Here is a 25,467-nt window from a genome sequence, read left to right on the forward strand (position 1 = left end):
ATTATTTTGCTTTTATTACCGTAAATATTATTTACTGTGGGGGATTTATTACCAACAACTGGTATCAGAGCACATGTTATGCTCGTTCACAGAAATACTATTCACGGTCGGTAGTACTTTCCTTGGTGAAAAAACATATTCGGAGTAAAGTATGAGGTAGCAAAATTCAATGGGGATAGCGGTTTCTCAACATGGAAAAAAGGATGAGGGATCTGCTCATGCAACATGGATTACACAAGGTACTTGATGTTGATGTCAAAAATTCTGATACCATGAAAGCTGAGGATTGGGTTGACTTAGATGAAAAAGCTGCCACTGCAATAATGTTGCACTTAACATATGATGTGGTAAATAACATCATTGATGAAGACACCGCATGTGGTATTTGGACAAGGTTAGAAAACCTATAAATCTCCAAAATATTGACAAATAAATTGTACCTAAAGAAGTAGCTATACGCCCTACACATGGGTAAAGGTAAAATATTTTTGTCACATTTAAATGTGTTTAACAGACTAATTACATAACTCACTAACCTCAGAGTTAGTATCGAGGACGAAGATAAAACCATCTTGCTCTTGAACCCATTGCCATCTTCGTACGATAATTTGACAACAAATATCATGCATGGTAAGACCACTATTGAGTAGAAAGACGTTACATCGGCTCTTCTATTCAATAAGAAGATGAGAAAGAAGTCGAAAAATCAAGGACATGCTCTCATCACAGAAGGTAGAAGCAAGAGTTACCGAAGGAGTTCGAGCAACTATGGTAAATCCAGAGGTCATGGGAAGTCCAAGAACTGATCCTAAATGCCAGAAATTACTACAACTCGATCAACCTAGTCACTTCAAAAGAGATTCCCCAAATCTAAGGAAGGGCAATGGTGAACACAGTGGTAAGAAGAATGACGACAACACAACCTCCACAGTTAAAAACAATGATAATGTTGTTCTCTTCATAAATGAGGAAAAGAAATACATGCACTTGACAGGTCCAAAGTCAGATTGAGTGGTTGATACATTAGCATCTTACCATGCCACACCGGTAAGGGAATTTCTTTGCAGATATGTAGCAGGTGATTTTGGCACTATGAGAATGGGTAACCCAAGTTACTCAAATATTGCGGGGATTGGTGACATTTGCATTAAGATAAATGTCGGATGCACAATGCTTCTAAAGGACGTGCGACATGTATCTGATTTGTGGATGAACTTGATCTCGGGAATGGCTTTGGACCGAGATGGGCACGAGAATTATTTTGAAAATCAAAAGTTGAGACTCACCAAGGGATCATTGGTGATTACAAAGGGAGTTGCTCGTAGAACGTTGTACAAGAAAAATGCAGAAATATGTCGAGGTGAATTGAACGCGGCACAAGATGATATTTCTGCAGATTTGTGGCACAAAAGAATGGGTCATATAAGCGAAAAGAGATTGCATATTCTTGCCAGAAAATCACCCATCTCTTTTTCCAAAAGTACGGAGGTAAAACCTTGTGACTACTGTTTATTTGGTAAACAACATAGAGTCTCCTTTCAAACATCGTCTGAAAGAAAATTGAATATACTTGATGTGGTATATTTTGATGTTTGTGGTCCAATGGAGATAAAATCTATAGGCGGTAACAAATATTTTATTACTTTTATTGATGATGTCTCACAAAAATTATGGGTTTATATCTTGAAAAGCAAAGATCAAGTGTTTCAAGTTTTCCAGAAGTTTCATGCTCTAGTGGAAAAGGAGAAGGGCCAAAAGCTAAATCATCTCTGAAGTGACATTGAAGGTGAGTATACTTCAAGGGAATTTGAAGAATACTGTTTAACTCATGAGATCAGACATGAAAAGGCAGTTCCTGGAACCCCACAACACAATGGCATAGCCGAGATAATGGACCGTACCATTGTTGAGAAGGGGAGAAACATGCTCATAATGGCTATATTGCCTAAGTTATTCTGTGGTGAAGTAGTTCAAATAGCCTGTTACCTAATCAATAGGAGTCCATCGGTTCAATTGGACTTTGAAATCCCTGAGAGAGTTTGGACCAACAAAGAGGTGTCCAACTCGCATCTGAAGGTGTTCTGTTACAGAGCTTTTGCATATGTACCAAAGGAGTAGAGAACAAAACTGGATGATAAATCTGTTCCCTACATATTCATTAGATATGGAGAAGAAGAATTGGGGTACCGATTAGGGATCTTGTAAAGAAGAAGGTCATCAGAAGCAGAGATGTAGTCTTCCGAAAAGGTGAAGTTGGAACTGCTCATGATATATTAGAGAAGGTCAAGAAAAATAATGGTATAGTCCTTAACCTTGTTACCATACTTCTACTTCTAACCTTTCCACAAGTGAAGAAAGTACAACCGACCAGGTTGCCAAGTAGGGGGAGCAACCTGATGAGGTTATTGAGCAGAGGGAGCAGCTTGATGATGATATCGAGCAAGTGGAGTACCTCACTCAGGGAGAAGAACAACCTCAACCTCTGAGGAGATTAGAAAGGCCAAGGTTAGATCATCCAGGTACAGAGTATATCCTCATCATGATGAGGGGGAGCCAGAAAGTCTTAAGGAGGTACTGTCCGATCCAAAAAAGAATCAGTGAATGAAAGCCATGCAAGAAGAGATGGAATCTCTACAGAAAAATGGCACGTACAAGTTGGTTAAACTTCCAAAGGGTAAAATACAACTCAAATGCAAATGGGTCTTTAAACTCAAGAAAGATGGAAATGCCAAGTTGGTCAGATATAAAGCTCGATTGGTGTTAAAAGGCTTTGAAAAGAAGAAATGTATTAAGTTTGACGAAATTTTCTCACTTGTTGTCAAAATGACTTCTATTAGAATAATTTTGAGCTGAGCAAGTAGCCTAGATCTTGAAGTGGAGTAGTTAGACGTAAAAATTGCATTTCTTCATGGAGATTTGGAAGAAGAGATTTATATGGAGCAGTCAGAAGGATTTGAAGTAGTTGCAAAGAAACACACGATGTGCAAATTGAATAATAGTCTTTATGCATTTAAGCAGGCACCAAGGCAGTGGTACATAAAGTTTGACTCATTCATGAAAAGTCCAACCTACATAAAGACTTATTTTGATCCATGTGTATACTTTTTGATCCATGTGTATACTTTAAAGATTTTATGACAATAACTTTATTATTTTATTATTATATGTGGACGACATGTTAATTGGAGGACAAGACAAGGAGATGATTGCAAAGTTGAAGGGAGATTTGTCCAAATCATTTGATATGAAGGACTTGGGCCCAACATAACAAATTATGGGAATAAAGATTGTTCGGGACAGAATAAGCAGAAAGTTGTGTGTATCTCAAGAGAAGTACATTAAACGTGTACTGGAACGCTTCAACATGAAAAGTGCTAAGCCAGTCAGCACACTTCCTGCTGGTCAATCTGAAGTTGAGCAAGAAGATATGTCCTACAACAATGGAGCAGAAAGGAAACATGGCTAGAATTCCTTATTCTTCAGCAGTCAGAAGCTTGATGTATGCAATGGTATGCACCAGACCAGATATTGCTTATGCAGTTGGTATTGTTAGCAGATTCCTTGAAAATTCTGGAAAAGAACATTGGGAAGAAGTCAAGTGGATACTAAGGTACCTGAGAGGTGCCTTTGTAGATTGTTTGTATTTTGGAGGATTTGATCCAATCTTATAGGGTTACATGGATTCTGATATGGCATGTGATCTTGATAATCATAAATCTACTACTGGATACATGTTCACATTTTTAGGGGGAGCTATATCATGGCAGTCAAAGTTGCAGAAATGTATCGTACTCTCTACAATTGAAGCAGAGTATATTGCGCTACTAAAGCTGGTAAAAAGATGGTATGGCTAAAACGGTTTCTTCAAGAACTTGGATTGCACCTGAAGGAATACATAGTCTATTGTGATAGTCAAAGTGTAATAGACTTGAGTAAAAATACCATGTATCATGCAAGGACGAAGCATATCGACGTGAGATATCACTGGATTCAAGGAAAAATAGATGATAGATATGCTTACCAAGGTGGTAACAAGAGACAAGTTTGAACTATGCAAAGAACTTGTCGGCATACACTTAAATTAAAAGCCTAGTGTTACCTCCTTCAGGTAAATATGACTGGAGGGGGAGAATGTGGGGTCCATCCCATTTAATAGGCATGTGCCTATGGTTACTTTGGCCCCAAATTTGGAAATGAGTGGAGAAAAATTAAAGCTACTCTTATAGCATTCTTGGAGGCTACGTGTTTTTCTCCTATAAAAGGAGAGCTCCTTCACTTCTTTCATCACACCATCAGAAAGAGAGAAAGAAGAGTGAAGCATCACAAATAGAGTATAAGAAAATAATCTGTGAGAAAATAGAGCGTGTGAGCGATATTGTAGTGAGGTGAGAATATCAAAAGAGAGTTATTTCTTTTGAGTATTGTAGTAGTCTTTGGAGTATTTTACTCGGGCCTATAAAGTGTAATTATTTTGCTATAGTGATATAAATTGCTCTCCTCGGGGTCGTGTTTTTTTTTTTCTCTCGGGGTCTTTGTCACTCTTTTATTCTTGTTGGTTACCGTATCTCGGTGCTTCATTATTATTTCTCTTTTATTTTCATAAATATTATTTACTGTGGGGGATTTATTCCCAACAACTAGTATCAGAGCACATGTTCTGCTCGTTCACAAAGAGATAATTTTGCTTTTGTCCTTTTTTTATTGTTATATTTTAATTTTGATTAGTGTAATTCCCTAGTAAGACCTAAGTAAATTGTTGAACCTTCAAATTCATAGCCTAATTAACAAACTATTACAAATCTAACGACATTTTAATTGCAAAACCATGTAAATAATCGTCTTTAATGCTAAGGTAATGTTAGTATTCTAAGTTAAAAATTTGTTAAATTTGTAACCATTTATTAGATGAGGCACCAACAATCAAATTGAAAGTTAAATTATCCTTCCGTTCACTTTTAGTTGTCCACATTAAATTTTTCACGCCCCTTAAGAAATAAAAGTAAAGTACATAATTTACCATGATACCCATATTAATTGATATGCGAAAAGTGATAAATAAAAATAAAAATTTATTTTGAAAATACTTCAATACTATAACTGAACGGAGGGAGTATGTATTATTGCATATTACCAGTAGAAAAATTTAAAGTGGCCAAAAGGACAACTTTCCGGAAATAGAAACTTTTTAACTCACCCAAAAATTTAAAAACAAATAAAAATTGAAACTGGAACTGTGCAAACAGCCAGGCAAAATTGAACTGGGAGAGACTCAGATTTTAAGAACAATAATATGGAAGAGCAGCTGAAGACGATTCTAACGCAAGCGTTTGGCGAGTCATCAGACAGCGAAGGCGAAGAACAACAACAATTTGTCCATTCTCACTGTGCAGAGAATCGGGAAAATGGAAAAGCCCTAACCGGGTCAGTGTTTGGAGAAAGTCATGACTGGGAAAAAATCAGTGAAATTGATGGTCTCTGGCTGTGCAAAGACTTCCTATCTCCTGATCAACAATCAAATTTGTTGTCATCAATCCAAAAAGGTAGTAATATTTAAGGCGGATTATGTGGGTTCAACTGAACCTATTACTATTATTTTACATCAAAGCTCTTGCATTTGATTCTTGACTCTATTGTGGCTGCAGAAGGATGGTTTGCTCAATCTTCAAGCAATCAGGTCTTGTTGGATCCTCAAACCTTCACCGCATTCTTGTATAGTACACTTATTCCCTTTAATTAAGTGTGATTTAAAAGCTTACTCATGTGTCATTTGGCTGAAGGATATATTACCTCACTATTGCTATATTCCATGTTAAATCTTTAGTTTTCATACTTGTGAGCTTGAATTGTGTAGAAAATGATCCTTTATGTTTCATTTGAAATAAGATGTTTCCTGTGATTTTTATGTAAAAATGTGAACTTTGAATTTAGTGTCCCTAAATATTAAGTTGAGAATTTATACCACTGCTACTCAAGGGAGAAGAAACATGTCAGGTATTGTAATTGGGGGTAAATCAGCTATACTTATGACACTTCGCTGAAGGGGAGTCTTGGAGCAACAGTAAAGTTGTCTCACTCCCTTTCCCAAACCTTTGCGTGAATGTGAGATGCTTTGTGCACCGACCTGCCCTTTTTTTGACACTTCAATTTGAAGTTGGTGAATGGATGCAAAAGTCAGTACAAGTGGTGAATTGGTAGGTTATTTCTACCATGTGCATCAAACCATTTCTTTCATTCGAAATTCAAAAACTTTAGCCTCTCCATTCTCCATGTAATAGTTCTTTAAAGTAATGCCATTTTCTTTTTGTCGAAAAACAGATAAAAAATACTACAAAGAATATCTGGCATATAGTTGAAATGTTGAACTATGAAAAGGTTTGTCCTCCAGCTATCTCTGAGAAGGACAAAGAGCAGAAGATTCTGTTTAACACCTTCTTTTCCTTTTGATTAAGTGACTAAGTTTTAATTTTTTTAAACCAACAATCGATTTTTGAATTTCTCTTGATGGGGTCACACTGTTCGACTATTTTAACCTAGAGTCATTTATCGATGCACTTGATCACATGTATTTTCCTCCCCTGCAGGCTATGAGGTTTGGTGACCTACCAGGGTGGGCAGTTGAGCTTTCCAGCTCTATCCATGAGGCGATTCTTTTCAGTAATTTTGTTGCAGAGTTGGAGAACTGTGGAAAGGGCGAGGAAGCATGTATCTTTCCACAAGATCTGTTATGGAGGGAACCTCTATTTGATCAACTTATAGTTAACATGTATCAACCAGGTGAGGTGCGACTTTATCCTTTCACAGAACTTTTTTTCCACTGATAAGTGTTTTATCATAGTAAAATTATGCTTCTAGAATGCTACTAAGTACCAACTGTTTAACTAGTACAACCATCAAGTTGCATGATGCAGTATAAGATGCCAACAAAAAGGATCACTGTCCTAAGTTTTGTTAACAAATCTATGTAATGCATGCTTGGCTTTTAAGAAGTATAAACAGCATATCTGGTTTATGAATAGGGAGCTTATTACTATGATATAGATTCCCGTAGCAATGAACTAAGTAGGGGATTTCTGGTTTATGGATGGGTGCTTATTAGTAAGATACTAAGTTGGTGAGAGAAATTGAACAAATATCTCTAGTAGAGGAGAGTTTTCTTTTTGAGAAGGAAAATAAAACTCTCCTCTATTAGTAGATGAGAGTTTTACTTGAGGAGCGTTCTAAAATGGATTCGTTTCACAAAACAAAGTCAAGTAGATTTCAACCATTATTTTTCTTATATGACAGTACAAACAAAAGCCTTTCTAATTGAAGATTCATGACATATATCTGAAGAACATCAAACAGAATGCTTTTACCTAAGAGAAGGGGTTGGTGCATGAAGGTCCTTGACGATCCCAGGCAAAAAGAATAATAGACTCTGAAGCTGGATATGCTGAGGATAAGATGCATCTCTACTGTGGATATGTGCAATAAGTAACACACGAGCTGGGATTAACATATAAGCGTTGCTGCAATTTAAAACGTCATGTTTCCTTTGAGTCTTTCCAAAGCGTAATACTAATATTCTTTAGGGGCAAAGGAGATACTGGTATCGCACTATTGCACATAGTTTTTTCTTAGTCACATTATATCAGTGTCTTTCATGTTTTTTTTTTTAATTACAAAACTAAACGAAGTCTCTAAGCATATAAACATACTCATATTTCCTCGATAGTGCTTCTCATGCTGGACATTGATTTCATGATTTTCTTTTTTCCTTTTTCTCATTTTGAATCAAAGTAGTACTGCAAATTTTGGAGTGGTTTTCATTAGCAGATTCAACCGACATTGGATTTTAAGTCGATAAAAAATGTCAATTAAGCATGATTTCTCACCAGCAGCTTTGACCACAGCCACCAGATCTGGATTTTAGGTTGATAAATTTTCTTGTTTAACTTTTAGCAGATTGCCCAGACCCCACTTGTGGGAAACTACTGGGTTTTGTTGTTGTTGTTGTTGTTGTAACTTTTAGCATATTGCCTTATTACAGGGGATCTGTCCTCATGTTGATCTAATGCGGTTTGAAGATGGAATCGCTATCGTATCTCTAGAGTCATCCTGCGTGATGCGTTTTACTCGAGTCGAGAACGAAACATGCAACCAAGATTCACCACAAACAGTGCCAGTTCTTTTGACTCCAGGATGTCTTATTTTGATGCGGGGAGAAGCACGCTATCTCTGGAAGCATGAGATAAATCGGAAGCATGGGTTTCAAAAATGGGAAGGCCAAGAGATTGATCAGAAGAGGAGAATTTCTGTGACACTTAGGAAGCTTTGCCGCACTGACTAGAAATTTAAGTACTAAGACACTATTGCTCAGCTTCACTTGGCTTGGGGGATGACCAAAGGAACCTGTTTCGATAATTGTTCCAATAAGCAGCTCAGGCTGCTATTATTCCCTTTGCTTCTAAGGCGATGATATGGCAATGAACATTAAGTGACACATTTTTGGCCTAAAAGCTTCATGCCTTCTATGGTTAGAAAACATATCATCTCTGTACATTTAACTTGAAACTGTCACTTTTTAAAATATTATTTTCTTTAGTTTTTGCGTTTATACCAGAGACAAACAATAGAGGTAAAAGAAAGGTTGTAGCAGTCGTGGTTTTGATTGAAGTGGCATTTCCATCTATTAGAGCAAGGTGGCTCTGTTGTTCGAAAACTTTGCTTTTGCTCCTGAGATGTTTCAAGGGAAAAAGGCCAAATTTATCATCATCTAAGATTTATTCCTGCCGTTAGCAAAATAATTAAAAATATCTCCATTTTTAACATGAGTTCACCGTTGCTATTCAAACCCCACATCTTCTAACATTTGGATGAGGTGAACACCATGTGGCGTGCCACCTCATCTCTCCAATCTTAGTGTGCCCCTCCTCTCCTGCCACTTCACCCTCTAGGGGTATTATTGATTACTTTGATCACGATCAAGATAAATTTAGACAACAAATATAACGGAAGGTAATAAGTACAGGGATCAATCTGGGACATGTTTCAAAGAACTCGTTCAAGACTTTACTACCTGGCCCTGCAAAACATTCTCTTTTTCTTCTTATATAACGCCACTCATGAATCAATGTATTTTTCGACCACCTCCAAAGACGAAATAAATTCCTTGTACCACGAACAGGACAGGGATGACTCACCAATCAAAAAAGCAAACCATATGACAAATTATTGGTGACTAGGAAGAACACAATCCATACCAGGCAAAAACTCCAAATTCACGCATTTCAGGATGTGAAATATATATATAGAACAGTAAATATAAAACACTAATATGTAGCAACGCATCTAAATTACAGTACACAAGCATAACAGGCAAAGAAATAAGTGCACATAAGATCGATGTAGCAAATTTGTCACTAGTGGTATACAAGCTTAAGATTTGCAAGACTCAGAAGCACAGCCCATCCAAGGCAAGGTTTTACCAGATCCCCAGCAATAGGATTCACGCTTTTAAAAGTCCTAGCACACGCAATCAACACTCCAAACAAAGCCATGCACAAAACCAACCCAATCTTAGTAGCTCCAACCTTAAACACCACAGGATCCCAAGCCAAGCTTAACCCCAATTGACTTAAGTACAAGAGCATAGCCATAGGCTGGCGATGAAATCCACCGTCAGCCCAAACAAGCCAAGCAGAAAGGCCCATCAGAAAAGCAGAACCCAAACAAGCTAAGTGCAAAGCCCACAGACGTGGGATCCAAAAGGGTTTCTCCATTGAAACGTACTGGTAACTGGACCCAAAGAAAGAGATGTCTAAAAGGGTTAATAGCAAAGGTAAGGTCAAGGCGATTCCCAAAGATTTGAGGCCTCGTTTGGCTTTCTGTCTTCTTGTTGTTTTGCTGCTTCTGTCCATTTTTGTGTTTTCGTCTGTATCTTTGCGTTCTGCTGTTTGTATAACTTCTTTTTCTTCTTCTTCTTGTCCTCCTTTGGTTCTGTGTTTCAGCTCTTGAGAAGCCATGATCCGATTATATCGTTTAGTATTAAGAAGAGAATGCAAGGTAGAACGAACTAGAATCGGGAACAAGAAGGGTCCAGAGAAATTTCAGGTTATGGAATTATTATTGAAAGAAGTCAGATCCACTATTTATATATATCCTCGTGTAACTTTATATACATACATTTTTTAATTCTTTTAGCTTATACAGAGTATAGTATATGTAACCCGAGTTCGCCTAAATTAGTCCAAATAGGGAAACTATGAGCCTGTTTAGGTTTAGCTGATCAACACGTATTTTTTACAATAGAAGCATTTCAATCATTTAATATAATTAAATTGCTGTCATGACGTAACTGTTAAAGTTACTGTGATTTGATCAGGAGGTCATGAGTTCGAGCCGCGAAAATTTTCTCTTGTAAAAATATAGGATAATGATACATACAATAGATCTTTGTGATCCTGTCCTTTCCCGAATATTGTGTATAGCCGGAGCTTAGTGCAACTGTTATAAAATTTAGTTATATTAGATGATTGAAATGTTTCTACGGCCGTGTAAAACATACGTGTTAGAAATATCTTTACGTAGAAAAAAGGTGGGGGGAGGGGGGTGTAAGAATTTAGAGCTTTGTTTGAAAAACGTATTTTTGTGATTACAAAGAACATTAAAGTAAACAAGAAAACGTTTCATCAAATGATAACTGTTTATAAATTGAAAAACAAAAAGTTAATTAGGAGGATTATTTTATGGCATCTGATTGATTTTAAGTCATAAAATAATTTTAATTTATAAACATTTTTCGATGTCTAACTGAACACGTAAATAAACTGAAAAATGCTTAAAGCTGAAGTTTGTAGTAGCAAGATGGGAAAGCACTCCTTATCTCAAGATGAACATTAGCAGCATTATTAGGAGAAGAGAGGACAGATGGCAGAAATAAGTGATAAAGAGTGGAAAGAAGCAGTACACGTGGAGAGAAGCCAGTGCCAACAGTGATTATCGTCTTTCTATAAAAACAAAAACGGTTCGAAACTTCTGGTCAAAGGAACAACACAATGGCGTACCTATCATTAATTTCGCTATGGTGTCGACTCTGATCCAGATGTTGCATGCTGCTTGGAAGTTGGAACCAGTGGCCACTAACACGCATGTATGTAGGCCCTAATGATTTGTTTTTATTTTTTTGTCTTACCGAAAAGATTACGAGCACTTATCCAATATACAAAATATTTATACTAATTATATACAATATAATATGTATACGGAGGCGCACATGGATGATTATATATAGTCAAGGCATAAAGGCAACACTACTGTAATTTTTGCCCCCCTTATTATTAATAAAATAGCAATTAGACAGCCCATCCAGTAGTATAAAAAAATAAAAAAATAAAAAATAAATAAAAAATATAATATTTATAATTATATTTAACATACAAAGGCATGCTTATCAATCAACCCCCCCCCCCCCCCCCCCCCCAAAAAAAAAAAAAAATCCTCTAGAATTTTTTCTCTCAAGAGCCGCTGCTACAGTGCCGTGAACAGTTATGCGAGTTACTGTTCATTGCGAAAATCTGGAGTTTTGAGCTTCAATGGCCACAATGGCCGGCGGCCAGCCATCTTTTCCGGCTGGTCAGCCTTCTCCCTTCATCGCCCCAACAAATACGATCACATAATCCAATCCCCAGCCTTTAGATTTCTCGAAAATCCTGAAAACTTCAACACTGAACAGTGCCCTGCAGGAACGAGCCAATTCTGTTGAACCAATTGCACTTCGCCGAGCTAGTTTGCTTAATGGACAACATGTTGTTAAGTTTACTGAAGCAAAGGTTGAGCGAATGAATGCGATTGAAGGATTGCAATATGCAGTAGTTTGTAAATTCTCATATGGATGGCCTGAGCTTAATGAACTACGTCGAATTGTCCCTCTTCAATGTGTAATTAAAGGCGAGTGTAATATTGGATACCTTCGCGACATGCATGTATTAATTCGATTGACATTATGGCAAGATTTTATTAATTTTACGGCGAAGAGTGTGTATTATGTAAAAGACAAGACTGGCTATGAATATCAATTAAGGACATTGATTTATGATGCAAAATTCAATGCCGGTGAGGAACACCAAAGGTAATGGCGTGGATTTCGTTTCCAAATTTGTTGCCAACGTTTTTGGACAAGGAGTGCCTATTTTCATTAGCTTTAGCTGTGGGTAAGCCTCTTCACTTCGACATGGATACTATTAATAAAACGAGACCCAGTTGTGCGCGTGTGAAAGTTCTTGTTGACCTTCTAGCCGAGTTACCTAAGAAGGTGCGTATGGACATCGAGAATGAAGCTAGTGGAGTCGTGAGGACTGAATGGGTAACCATTAAATATGATTACTTGTCAAAATATTGTAAAGAGTGTAAACTACAGGGCCATGACATGATTGAATGTTGGAGGATTCATCTAGAATTAATGGAGAATAAATCAGTGGAGCAACAGACTAGGAATGAAGTTGCGACACAGATTGATCAAACTAATATAACAGCAAATTTGAAGCAACCGGGTACCAATGATCAAGGGAGAAACAAGGGCAAGGAACAAGGACCTTTGATGATTTTTAGCAGTGGTAAAGTTGTGGGAAATATAGGTGGAAAAAAGTGCGAGACAATCGAGTAAAGAAAATCGGGCAGCAGGAACAAATACAAACTAAAACTGGAAAGGAAATATTTCCAGTTGAGAAGCCAACTGTGGGAAATCAGCAGGTCGAGGTGACAAATAAGTTTACTGTCCTTGAAGTAGATGAGGGAGATAAACATGATAATAACCAGCTGGTATTGGTGGAAAACAGTAATGATAATCGCAGCCCTATTGTATCTCCTAGTGCGACTAGGAATGGTACTCCAAAGTCAGCTAACAAATTGAATCCTAAGGTACCTGCTTTTAATTTTAATGACAAGGGGAATGGTAGTGCTCCTAAGGTGCAAAAGGAGTCGACTGCTCAATGGGTAAACAAGACTTTTGGAGGTGACAACTTAGTGGCTACTAAACGATCTTGCCAAGAAATTCATACACAAACTACTGATACAACAAAGTCAATTGAAGCACCTGCTGAAAAGGAGAGGTTGCAGCTAAGTGGAGGAAAACTGTGGAGTGATCAGATATAGGAGGATTCTGAAGAAGGGGAAATTTCAGGTGCAATGGAGGAAGATGATTTACATACTGAAGAAGAGGTGGAGGAAGAAGAACAAAGTGTTAACAGAAAGGCCAAGGAATCTACTGGTACAAAACCAATGCACGGTGATGATGACAACAATGCAAGGATACAATCAGATCCTAAGGTGGTGCAGAACATGCAACTAGCAGTTATTAGCCCTACAGTTGATCCAGGAGGAACTAAGGGTGATGCAACAGTGGTGAGGAATGAGGCAAATGAGCTGAACAAAGATGCAATCATCATTACAGATAATGAAGAGGGATTGGCAGTAAATAGGCTTCAAAATGATCAGGTGCTAAACTCTCAATTACAGCAGCATGCTATGAAGGAAAAAGGAGGTGGTATTCTAATTCCTAAACCTATGAGAACTGATATTGAAGCTCACATAAATACTAAGAAAGTAGTGGAGAATTTGGGCAGAACTGGAAAGGATATTGATGAAGAATCTACAGCTCAAAATTTCCTCAACATAGCCAAGCAAGGAGATTTATCTCCAAGGGTACTAGACAAGGTGAAATCAGCTGGTCGTGGAAGAAAAAAAGCAGCAAAAAGAGGCTTTGACTGTGCAAACAGGAGGAGTTCAAACAAGAAGGGCTCAAACTAAATCTCATAATTAAATATGAATGCTATCATATGGAATGTGAGATCGGTTAATACAAAGAAAGCTTTTGAAAGACTTGTCACTATGAATAGGCAGAAGCATTTTCAATTTATTGTGCTAATGGAACCTATGCAGCAGAAGAGGAAGCTTGAGAGATACAGAAGAAGGATTGGTCTAACACAAGCTTTTGCTAATGTCAATAATAAAATATGGGCCTTTGTAAATGAAGATCATATGGTGGATATAATTTTTGACTTAGAACAACAGCTAACAATGAAACTGACCAATATGGACACTCAAATAAGTTTCATTGTCACGCTGGTTTATGCAAAATGTGACTCGATAGAAAGGATCTAATTGTGGGATACTTTATATGCATTAGCTAGAGATATGACTTTGCCATGGTTGGTAGCTAGAGATTTTGTTATATGAGATGAAGAAGAAAAATTTGGTGGGCTGCCAGTGTCTCTAAATGAAGTCAATGATTTCAGGCATTGTATCAACACATGTAACTTATTTGATTTGGGATTTAAAGGAAGTATTTATACTTGGTGGAATGGAAAAGTAGAGGAGGATTGTATATTTAAACGATTAGATAGATGTCTGGCTAACATCAAATTTCAACAGATGTTGCATGGAGTGGAGATCACTCATCTATCAAAAATAGGATCTGATCACTCTTCAATGCTACTCACATGCAATCCTACAGCAGTGCCAATTAAGAAAGTATTCAGATTTTTAAATTTCTAGACTAAGCATCCAACTTTTAAGGAAGTTGTTAGGGAGAACTGAACTGCTGACTTTGCTGGGAATCCATTTTTTGTGTTTAATCACAAATTAAAGAAGATGAAGAGAGCCTTATCTTTGTGGAGCAAAGCTACATATGGGGATATTTTTAGAAGATTGCAAGTTTAGAAGAGGTGGTATTAGTACATGAAGCTCAATTCGAACAGAATCCAACACAAGAGAATAGAGCAAGGCTTCAGAAGGTACAAGCAGAGTTGATCAGATATTTGGCTTTGGAGGAGGAGTTTTGAAAACAAAAGGCAGGAATGAATTGGTTTCAAGATGGAGATAGAAACACAAAATTTTTTCACGCGCAGGTAAATGGCAGAAGGAAAAGGTTACAACTTAAGAGAATACAAAACAGTGATGGAAATTGGTTAGAAGATAATAAAACTATGGCAGAAGAAGCAATCGAGTTTTACAAGGCACAATTTCATGAAGAGCAGGTTCCTACAACATTTGAAATTATTGACCATGTTCTAACAATGGTTGATTACGAGCAGAATCAAGAATTGATAAAATAACCTACAAGAGACGAAGTAAAAAGGCTGTCTATGAGCTTAATGGAGATAGTGCAGGAGGGCCAGACGACTTTACTGGTTGTTTTTTCATATATGTTGGGATATAATAGGGGAGGATATTGTGGAAATGGTGAAGGCTTTCTTCAATGGTCAAGAGCTGCCCAGATGCATAACTCATACGAATATGGTATTGTTACCTAAGAAGAAAGATGTGATCTCATTCTCAGACATGCAACCAATTAGTCTCAGCAATTTTGTCAACAAGATTTTCTCAAGAGTATTCATGAGAGACTAGTAGGCTATCTTCCTAATCTGATTTCAGACGAGCAGGCAGGATTTGTGAAGGGCAGAAGCATAGTTGAAAATATCCTGTTGACGCAAGAAATAATCACTGATATAAGGTTGAGGACTAATGCTGGGCCAAATGTTGTGATCAAACTAGATATGGCAAAAGCCTATGATAGGCTATCTTGGCTCTTTTTGACTAAGGTTTTGAGGAAAATGGAATTTGGAGAAAGGTTCATTGGCATAATCTTTAGAATTATTTCTAATAATTGGTATTCAATCTTGCTTAATGGACAACCACATGGTTTCTTTAAGTCGACGAGATGTGTGAAGCAGGGTGATCCTTTATCACCAACCTTATATATTCTTGCTGTCGAAGCATTATCGAGGGGACTCAATGCACTACATATGAACCTTTACTTCTGTGGTTTTGGACTGCCTAAGTGGAGCGCTAAGATTAATCATTTAGCTTATGCTGATGATACGATCATATTTTTCTCCTCTGATGCTACTTCTCTGTATTTGGTGATGGAAGTCTTGGCTGCATATGAAGCTGCATCTGGGCAGCTCATTAATAAGAATAAGTCTGCTATCTACATGCATCACTTAACCAATCCAGAGGTGGTGGAAAAGGTCGAAAGGATAACTGGGATACACAAGCAGGAATTTCCATTTACCTACCTTGGTTGCTCGATCTTTTATGCTCGAAGAAGGACAGACTACTATCAAGGACTGATGAACAAGGCATTAGACAAGTTGCAAGCATGGAAAGGAAAACTATTGTCAATTGGAGGTAGGGCAATTTTGATCTCGCATGTTCTTCAAAGTCTGCCAATCCATCTCCTTTCAGCAGTTAACCCTCCTGCTTGTGTGATTAGTAAATTGCACAAGATATTTGCTCAATTATTTTTGGTGTAATTCTATTGGTGGAGAAAGTAGGCACTGGGCATCGTGGACCACGTTTGTATGCCTTGCGAGGAAGGAGGAGTTGGATTTAGATCGCTTCATGATGTGTCAAAAACTTTATTTTGTAAATTGTGGTGAAAATTTAAAACGAAGCCGAGTTTATGGAGCTCATTTATGAGCCAAAAGTACTGTAAAAAATTGAATCCTATAGTGGTGCCATGGAGGCAAGGATCACACATTTGGAGGAAAATGATCGAGTGTCGTGAGTTGACTGAACAACAAATTGTATGGCATACGAAGGTGGGATCTTCTCTTTTCTGGTTTGAAAATTGGACTGGTTTATGGGCTTTATATTTTGTCACACCTCCAATTTTTTTCTCTGATGAAACAATACATAATGTGAGTGATGTGGTGCAAGAATGGCAGTGGGATGAAAATCTGATTCGACAAATCCTACCAGAGGAGATTGCAAATCATATTCTGGAGAATTGTAGACCACCAGTGATGCAGGATGTACTCGATAAACCATACTGGACATTGGAGCCTAATGGAGAATTTAGCGTAAAGTCAGCTTGGGAGTATGTGAGAAGGAGAAATGAGCCATTTAATGCTTACAAAAAAATTTAGGTGAAAGGTTTACCTTTTAAAATAGCCTTCTTCATGTGAAACGTATGGAAGAATAAGCTACCATTAGATGACTTCTTGAGAAGACTTGACTATTTGATGGCTTCTAGGTGCTGATGTTGTACTGAACCTAGGGAGGAAACAATGCAACACTTGTTCTTCACTTCAAATGCAGTTAGAAGAGTGTGGTCGTATTTTCTGTCTCATGCAGGAATTGGAATAGACATGCTCACATTTCATCAAGCTATACTTAAGTGTTGGACTGTTGAAGGAGTTCCAAGATTACAGTCCATAATTCAAGTACTATCAGCGATTATCATATGGGAGTTGTGGAAGAGACGGAATAGTTTCGCAATATTTGAAATATTGATGAGGAAGCTCAAGCTCAACTATTTGTGCACAACAACTGTCAACTGGTACTATCTCAATAAGGCAGCAAACAATATACAAAAGGTGTACACAATTGGAAGATATCAACACACTTATCAGCTATATCATGAGACTGTCTTACTACATTTGCTCATACTTAGTAGAGTCGAAATGTCAACTGTAGTACATCTGTACACACCAAATGCGACAAAAATGATGCTTTATTATGTTATTGTTCAAACACAGTATAGGGTTTTATCATTATCCTGTGGTATTAGTGTGCATGCATGCTCAATCTGGAGATGAGAGAACACTATATTGTCCTTATATCATAAAACATGCAGTACTGTAGTCGGTATGCATTCATCTTCCACTACTGCTCCCAATTCAACTGCTACACATCCAAATACACATGGAGTTATCAACAGGGAAGATCTCTAACTACAAAAGAGGCAAAAAATAGAAGATCAAGCTTCACAGCTTCACACAACAACTGTCAGCTGCCTCTGCTGTCTCGAGGTTTACTGTTTATTATTTTTTATTGAATCAATACTCAGTGGTATTAGCATGTTACCATGCTCACTCTGGGTGTTGTTCGAGAGATTATATTCTGGAGTTACCAACAGGGAAGATCTATAACTACAAAAGAGGCAAAAAAACAGATTCACAGCTTCTGTACAACAACTGCCAGCTGCTTATGCTCAATAAAAGGACTGCTCTGCTGCAACATAAGTATAAGGTTGCACATATGATCAGCCTTGTGGTTTCACATTGCATACTACAAAACTGCTGCTTGAATTTTTCTACAGTATAGTGATTTATCATTGTCCAGTGATATTAGTGTGCGCGCATGATCAATCTGGAGATGAGAGAACATTATATTGTCCTAATAGTTCAAGCACCCAGTACTGTCACTTTGATGCATTCATCAACTGCATGTAGAGTCCTCATTGAAAATCCATTTGAAGATCCATTGAAGCAACACTGCTGTTGAAGTAACGCAGGCCCAAAATGCAGATATCCAAACTGATTTGCTTCACAACTAATGGATTATACATACCTATTCCTTTGGATTGCAACAAATGGCGCCAGGTGAGAGCTTTGGAGGTGCTACAAGGAATTGTTTGCAACATGAATGTGAATTCATTGTCATCGGCAATAATTGGATGTTTCAAATTAATATTTATGTACTTTTCAATCTTCATTATGCTACTGCTACACTGTATTTGGTAGCAATAGCCATTGGATTTCTTTGGCGTAGTGCTTGTTTGTAGTTCACTTGAACAATTTATAATTTCTACCCAATTTGGGATTTGTTATATATAACAGCTACTAGGTGAATAACCTACTAGAATATTTGCTAAAAAAAATATATTTAACATACAAAAAATATATGTTTTCTGCTATTATTTTCTAGGACGGCCCAAAAATATAATTATTCCTCTAATTTTATGGACTTACTAACAAACGTAATTAGTTTGGCCAAATGTTTAAAATCTTTTATTTAAAAAATATTTTAGAAGTATCTTTCGAAAATATTTTTAAAGAGTAACAATTTGTGTCTCACTAAATTAAATTAAAAAATATTTTTCCTAATATTAGAATAGTGATTTTTGCTAGTTAAGCTTTTTAAAAATGATTCTAGGGAGAAATTGCTTTTTTTTAAAACTTCTTAAAAACATGTTGTGCTACTATCTAAGATCACGTATTTTTCTCTCAGTCAAACACTTTAACTCTTTGAAAATAACACTTCTTTTAAAAAAAGCATTTTTAATTTCCTAGAAACTTGACCTAACATACTATTATTTGAGATAAAATAAGAACTTGTAAATAACTAGTTTGAACCGATCGGCATAGAGAGAAAATGATGGAGTGTACAAAAACTACGAAAAGAGTGATTCACTTACCAGGTTAATTACTAATTAAGTACAATTTAAAAAGACATGAAGGCAAAAATTTGAAGCTTTTTATTTTTGTTTACCCGAAAAATGGATAGAGTTGAATTTATACGCAATTCCGAGGATATGTGGTGTAACTTGATACAAAATGCAAGGATAAATAAAATGTAAATGCAGATTGAAGAGAATGCAATCTAGATAAGGTTATCAAGAACAGTGAACCTTAGGATTCGACAAATAGAATTAATCTAAGAAACTGGAAGAGCGATTCTTTACTGTAGAAGAAATATAATACTTTTATTACAATGTAAGTCTCAGAAAAACTTGTCCTACAGAAATGATAACCAAGCCCTTTTATAGTGGAGGGATTCAACTCCAAGCATAATAAAATAAACATTCAGTGGGAGACCCATGATAAGTCAGCTTTTCCATAATTTCTGCCAAGATTCCCTCTAATGGGATTGCAACGGCTTTTGTCTGCGAGCTCGATCTCGCTTAGAATCCTCGATTTTGGTTCGAGCTTGATTTCGGCTCGAATTGGTGATCTTGGTTCGAGCCCTCGAATTGATTCCAGGTCAATGTTAGTAGGTCTTTGGATTATCAGCACGATAGGTCTACCCTACGTCATGGTTCGATTCTTGTTCGAGTTTGATTATGATATCGATCTCGACATGGACCGGCCTCCCCGGGTTCGAGGTTAGTTCGTCCCCCCTTCGGGATCTTACTTCGATACATCACCCTTCGAACCATACCGGACATATCAAGGCTGAAATCTATTTCGACTATATACAGATAGTCCCCTTATTTCTTAGAAAGAATATGGAGAGAAACGATATGATTTTTCACAGCTCGATCGGATTATATCTTGTCGTTTCCATCGGGTTCGACCATGACGCATCTGGCAGCTGTCCCGTCGGTTTAGTCTTTCAAGGCATTTAATGCATGTCATGCGGTGGTTGGCCACTGCTGATACTGAACCGCCATCGTTTGAACCTATAAATAACCCTTACTTTTATCTTTTACCTTTTTTACATCTTCTATCTTCCAAAATTTCTCAAGTTCTTATTCATACTCTCCAACTTACCAGTAAAGCTGTGATTTCTTTCCGAAAAAAACCCTCTTCAATTCTACCAAATCTCTATCACTTTCTTCTATTCCTTACTTTTGAATTCAAAAATGGCGAAAAAATCGCAAACCATTCCTCAGAAAGAGAAGGCTTCATCTTCATAGTGTGTCGCCGATGAGGCACCGGCAGAACCACGGCCTGAGGAGTGTGTTCCCGGGGCATGCGTCCTTACTTCAGATTTTAAGGTTGATAAAGGTTCATCGGTCCCTGGCCGGTGTGAGCCGGTATCGAGGTACATGTGTTCGATAACCGAGAAACACCTCGATCTGTTAAAGAAGGATTGCAATTGGGGTGAAAAATAAGTAATAATACCTACCCCTGATGAAGATATCACTTCTTACGTGAAAGGGTTTTTGAACGTATATACTTACCCTTTCACTTTGGGTCCCCTCGATTCCGTCATTATTGACTTCTGTCGACAATATTAGGTAACCCTAGGCCAGGTCCATCCTTCTTTGTGGCGGATCGTTATCCTGATCCGTTATTTTGTGAGCAAAATCGAGGGGATGTCGTTCACCCTCGATCATCTTATCTGGCTGTACCGTCCCCGACTTTTTCGAGGAGGGTTAATAAAACTCCAGCGTCGGGCTACCAAGGCTCTGTTCTCGAGTTTTTACGAGGACAAGGACCGGGGTTGGATGGGCAGGTTCGTTTGAGTAAGGACTTCAGACTTGATCCTGACTGAAAAGATGCCCTTTCCCAAGGAGTGGAATATGAAACGTAAGTGTGATCTTGCTGTTGCTTCTATTTTGTTCTTCCATTTATTCTCTTATCGACACTCCTCCTTTTGTGATGTAGCAGTTCCCTGGATGCCCGGAGCGGTTCCTGATCTCAAGAACTGGGTACGGGCTCTTGTTTTGACCTCCACATATGCTGAGCGCTCAGGGCATGATTTGTCAAAGGGTCGGTGGGAGGCCAAAAATTACGGTAAGCTCATTTCTCGGACTCTGATGATCCGAACGAGGCGTTTCTCAAAATACTATTTATAAGGTTTCCCATATGCAGGTTTGGGTAAAGACGCGGTCTTGAGGCCTCTGTTCAATGAGGAGGATGTTTCGAACTTTGTCCCAAAGCCGGTGAAGGAAAATAAAAGGAAGAGAGACTCGGTTCTCGGATATTCAAAACTGAAGAAGAGGACGGCTCGTAAGCCGAACAAGAATGTCATTCCTTTGACTGTGGAATCCATTTTGCGTCTAAGGGATGAAGATGAAGAAGAAGAAGAAGAAGAAGAAGAAGAGGACAATGAGTCCGCGCTGGCGGTCCGAACGAAGAGAGCCACCGATGCCTCATTGCCGGCTGGATCGATGATGCTCCACCTCAAACTGAAGATATATGGGAGAAAGATTCAGGCAGAGTCCCCGAGCTATCGGATGTCGAAGATGCCTCTCATCGGAGGCAACCAGCAGGGGTTACAATCGAAGAGCCCCTCGAACCCCTCCGAGCCGAGGGGAACGCACCAAGCGAGTTATTTGGGGCAGCAGCGATCGAGGATTCGCCTACCTTTCCCGCTTTTTCCGCAGGGATGATTCGGTAAGCTCAAGCTCTGGGAGCCCTCGATCTAGACAGGCCTCACGATGAAGAAGATACGTTTCATGACCTGTTTACCGGTATTGAGGACATTTCACGGATTGCGGCGGGCTTTGAATCAGGTGAGCCTTTAAAATTTTTTTGTCGGTACTATCTTTATGTTCGTTTTTTGTTAACTTCGCTTCTTGTTTCTTTTTAGGCTATGGCAGTCCATCGAGAACAATGTTCTCGTTCCCAGAATGAGCTGCATCGATACGCGGTCAACCTACACCGCACTACTGACGAGAGGAACTTCCTTAGACTTTCCTTAGGGTAGAGAGAGGAGGAAATAAAAGACCTCCGAGCTGAGCTGGCCAAGGCTTATCGAGATCAGAATGATTTGTCTGAGTAGGTAATGATGCTTTTGAAAGCCTATGGGCTTGATACCGGAACGATAGCTAACATTTCGGTCTCACAGCTGCTGTAAAAAATCGAGATGATCGGGAAGCTTCGTGAGGAGGTCGACGTGATAAGGATGGAGTCCTTGCAGTGGAAAGAAGGTATGGACCGCTTTGCTGCAAAAAAAGAGACTGATCGAGCCCAATTATTGTCGTCTGAAACCCAACTTCAGAAAATGGAGGAAAAAGGCCTAGTTCAAGCAAGAAGAATTAAGGAGCTTGAGGCTCGGTTGGCCTTTGTACTCACCAAGGCCGAATCCGATGTTGAAAAGGCAAAGGCCGATGCGGATGCGCTCGTGGCCGTCTATCGGACTGATGCTGAAGCTGCCCAAGTCCAAGCAAGAGAGGTAGCCGAATCCGCCGATAGTCGAGCGCATTCGGTCGCCAAACTTGCTAAGTGCCGATCCAGAAGGGAAACTCTCGAGGAGATTCATGCTCGCGGCTTCGATCTCGCGGAAGAGATAAAAAGGGCAAAAGAACTCGAAGCTGATGCTGAAGCTCTGGTTTCTGATGGTGATGACGACGACGATGAGAGCAAGAGCGGATCCAAAAACGGGGGGAACCTGATAAAGAAGAGACCGCTCCCGGTCAAGAAATTTAGTTCTTAGTTTTTACGTTGTAATCACCCATGCAGATAAATTTGTGTATAGGCATATCTCCCTTTTCGCCGACTTGCTTTTGTTATGGTTTCCCGTCTTGCGAGGACTTTATTCGCCTTATGAATGTTTCCACAATGTTTTAAACAACTTAATCAAATTTGGACCTCGTAGTCTCTGTAACCGAGCGAGCGTTTACTCAAACTTGGGGCAATGTAGCCCTTTAGGCTTATTAGTTGTCAATGATTTGATCTTGAAGAAATATAGCCCGTAGGCGTGATGGCCGAGCGAGTGTTTGCTCGGACTCAAAAATGTAGCCCATAGGCTTAGTCGAGTGAATGATTCGAACTCGAATTAATGTAGCCCGTAGGCTTAGTCGAGTGAATGATTCGAACTTAAATTAATGTAGCCTGTAGGCTTAATGGTCGACTGAGTGTTTGCTCGAACTTGAAATAAAAATAGCCCGTAGGCTTGGTCGAGTGAATGATTCGAACTCGAATTAATGTAGCCCGTAGGCTTAATGGTCGAGTGAGTGTTTGCTAGAACTCGAAATAAAAAATAGCCTGTAGGCTTGGTCGAGTGAATGATTCGAACTCGAAGTATTGTAGACCGTGGGCGTAATGGTCGAGCGAGTGTTTGCTCGAACTCGAAATAAAAATTGCCCGTAGGCTTGGTCGAGTGAATGATTCAAACTCGAAGTAATGTAGCCCGTAGGCTTAATGGTCGAATTGTATCTTAATTCTGATTGCACAATAAATCTCAAAATAGAGGAATTTTCATTGGATATAAGATGCCGATAAAAAAAAGAACTTTCTTCGCACGTTATTACACGCCTGGGTTCGGGCCAATCTATATGAGTATGGTTCGCTTCGACCATTTGGCTCTTACAGTTTTTCCTATTGGGACCATGTTGCTGTGAAATAACTTTCTTGCGGGACCTTGGATATTGTCATAAATGTTGCACGACCAATGGTTGCCTCATTAAAAACTTTATCGAAAAACCCATTTGGGATAAAATCGGTCTATGGGAAAAAGAGTGCAACGCGTGCTTTCTAGCGAGAGATCCGTCCCTTGTTCGGACTTCTGCAGGGGTCAGTTTCGAGATATAAACGAATATGGAAAGGTTGTACCTTAGCAGTAGTACTGTTTTAGATGTGATACATTCCAGCTGCTTGATAGCTGTTTGCCGTTTATAACGCCGATCCTGTACGACCCCTTTTCGATGTCCTCAAGTACCTGATATGGTCCTTCCCAATTCAGTCCTAGCTTCCCTTCATTCGGATTTCGGGTATTGATGGTATTTTTTCTCAACACTAAGTCCCCAGGCTTGAAATGGCGGAGCTTGGTTCTTTGATTATAATATCTTTCGGTTCTCTGCTTTTGGGCGGCCATTCGGACGAGAGCAGCTTCTCGTCTTTCGTCCGATAGTTCGAGGCTTGTATTCATAGCCTCGTTATTTGATTCTTCCATCGCGAATCAAAATTTGGCACTGGGTTCACCAACCTCGACTGGTATCAATGCTTCGGATCCATATACTAAGGAGAACGGGGTCGCCCCTGTACTGGATTTTGACGTTGTCCGATATGTCCAAAGGACTTCGGGCAGGATTTCTCTCCATCTCCCTTTAGCGTCGTTCAACCTCTTCTTTAAGTTTTGAATGATAGTTTTGTTTGTTGATTCGGCCTGCCCATTCCCACTGGGGTGGTATGGCGTCGACAGTATCCTTCTTATCTTGTGATCTTCGAGGAATCTTGTTACTTTGCCGCCAACGAATTATTTTCCATTGTCACATACTATTTCGGTGGGTATCCCGAACCGGCATATGATATGATCCCAAATAAAGTCTATAGCTTCTTTCTCTCTTATTTTCTCGAATGCCTGCGCTTCAACCCATTTAGAAAAATATTCAGTCATAAACAAAATGAATTTGGCTTTACCTGGGGTCGATGGCAGAGGGCCGATGATATCCATTCCCCATTTCATGAATGGCCACGGGGATAGGACTGAGTGGAATTGCTCTCCGGACTGGTGGATCATCGATGCGAACCTTTGACATTTGTAAATTTTACGAACAAATTCCTTCGTATCTTTGCCCATATCGATCTAATAATACCCTGCTTTGATTATTTTTCGGACTAATGTATCAGCTCCAGAGTGATTCCCGCAAGTACCCTCATGCATTTCCCGTAGGACGTAATCGACATCCCCCGGACCCAAGCATACCGCCAACGGTCCATCGAACGTTCTTCGGTACAACGTTCCGTCCGAAGCCAACGTGAATCGAGCAGCTTTGGTCCGTAGGGTTATGGAATCTTTAGGGTCCGATGGGAGTTTTCCGCTTTTCAAGTATTCAATATACTTGTTTCTCCAATCCCAGGTTAAGCTTGTAGAATTGTTTTCGGCGTGACCTCCTTTGATTACCGATCTCGAAAGTTGAACAACATTCCCCGAGCCCGTATCATCTACCTCGACCGACGACCCCACATTCGCAAGAGCATCGGCCTCATTATTCTGTTCCCGTGGTACATGCTGTAAAGTCCATTGTTTGAAATGGAGCAAAGTGATAAGCAGTTTATCTAAATACCTTTGCATTCTACCTTCTCGAACTTC

General features: G+C 38.9%; 3 protein-coding genes across 3 annotated transcripts; 2 read left to right on the plus strand and 1 right to left on the minus strand.

Moving 5' to 3' along the window:
* Positions 1–1,890: 1,890 nt before the first annotated feature.
* Positions 1,891–3,854, plus strand: LOC138907265 (uncharacterized). Its single transcript, XM_070197840.1, has 4 exons — positions 1,891–2,076; positions 2,163–2,282; positions 3,414–3,636; positions 3,748–3,854. The coding sequence occupies exons 1-4, from the start codon at positions 1,891–1,893 to the stop codon at positions 3,852–3,854; spliced, it is 636 nt and encodes a 211-aa protein (XP_070053941.1).
* A 1,263-nt stretch (positions 3,855–5,117) lies between these two features.
* LOC104097329 (uncharacterized protein P8A3.02c) lies at positions 5,118–8,596 on the plus strand. The gene is made up of 4 exons (XM_009603888.4): positions 5,118–5,540; positions 5,643–5,674; positions 6,582–6,779; positions 8,030–8,596. Exons 1-4 carry the CDS (start codon positions 5,291–5,293, stop codon positions 8,327–8,329), a joined length of 780 nt encoding a protein of 259 aa, XP_009602183.1. The 5' UTR covers positions 5,118–5,290; the 3' UTR covers positions 8,330–8,596.
* Positions 8,597–9,259: 663 nt separating this feature from the next.
* Positions 9,260–10,120, minus strand: LOC104097328 (translocator protein homolog). Its single transcript, XM_009603887.4, has one exon. The coding sequence runs from the start codon at positions 10,002–10,004 to the stop codon at positions 9,402–9,404; it is 603 nt and encodes a 200-aa protein (XP_009602182.1). The 5' UTR covers positions 10,005–10,120; the 3' UTR covers positions 9,260–9,401.
* Between the last annotated feature and the right edge of the window lie 15,347 nt (positions 10,121–25,467).

The sequence above is a fragment of the Nicotiana tomentosiformis genome, chromosome 1 (genome assembly GCF_000390325.3).
Source record: "Nicotiana tomentosiformis chromosome 1, ASM39032v3, whole genome shotgun sequence".
NCBI lineage: Eukaryota > Viridiplantae > Streptophyta > Magnoliopsida > Solanales > Solanaceae > Nicotiana > Nicotiana tomentosiformis.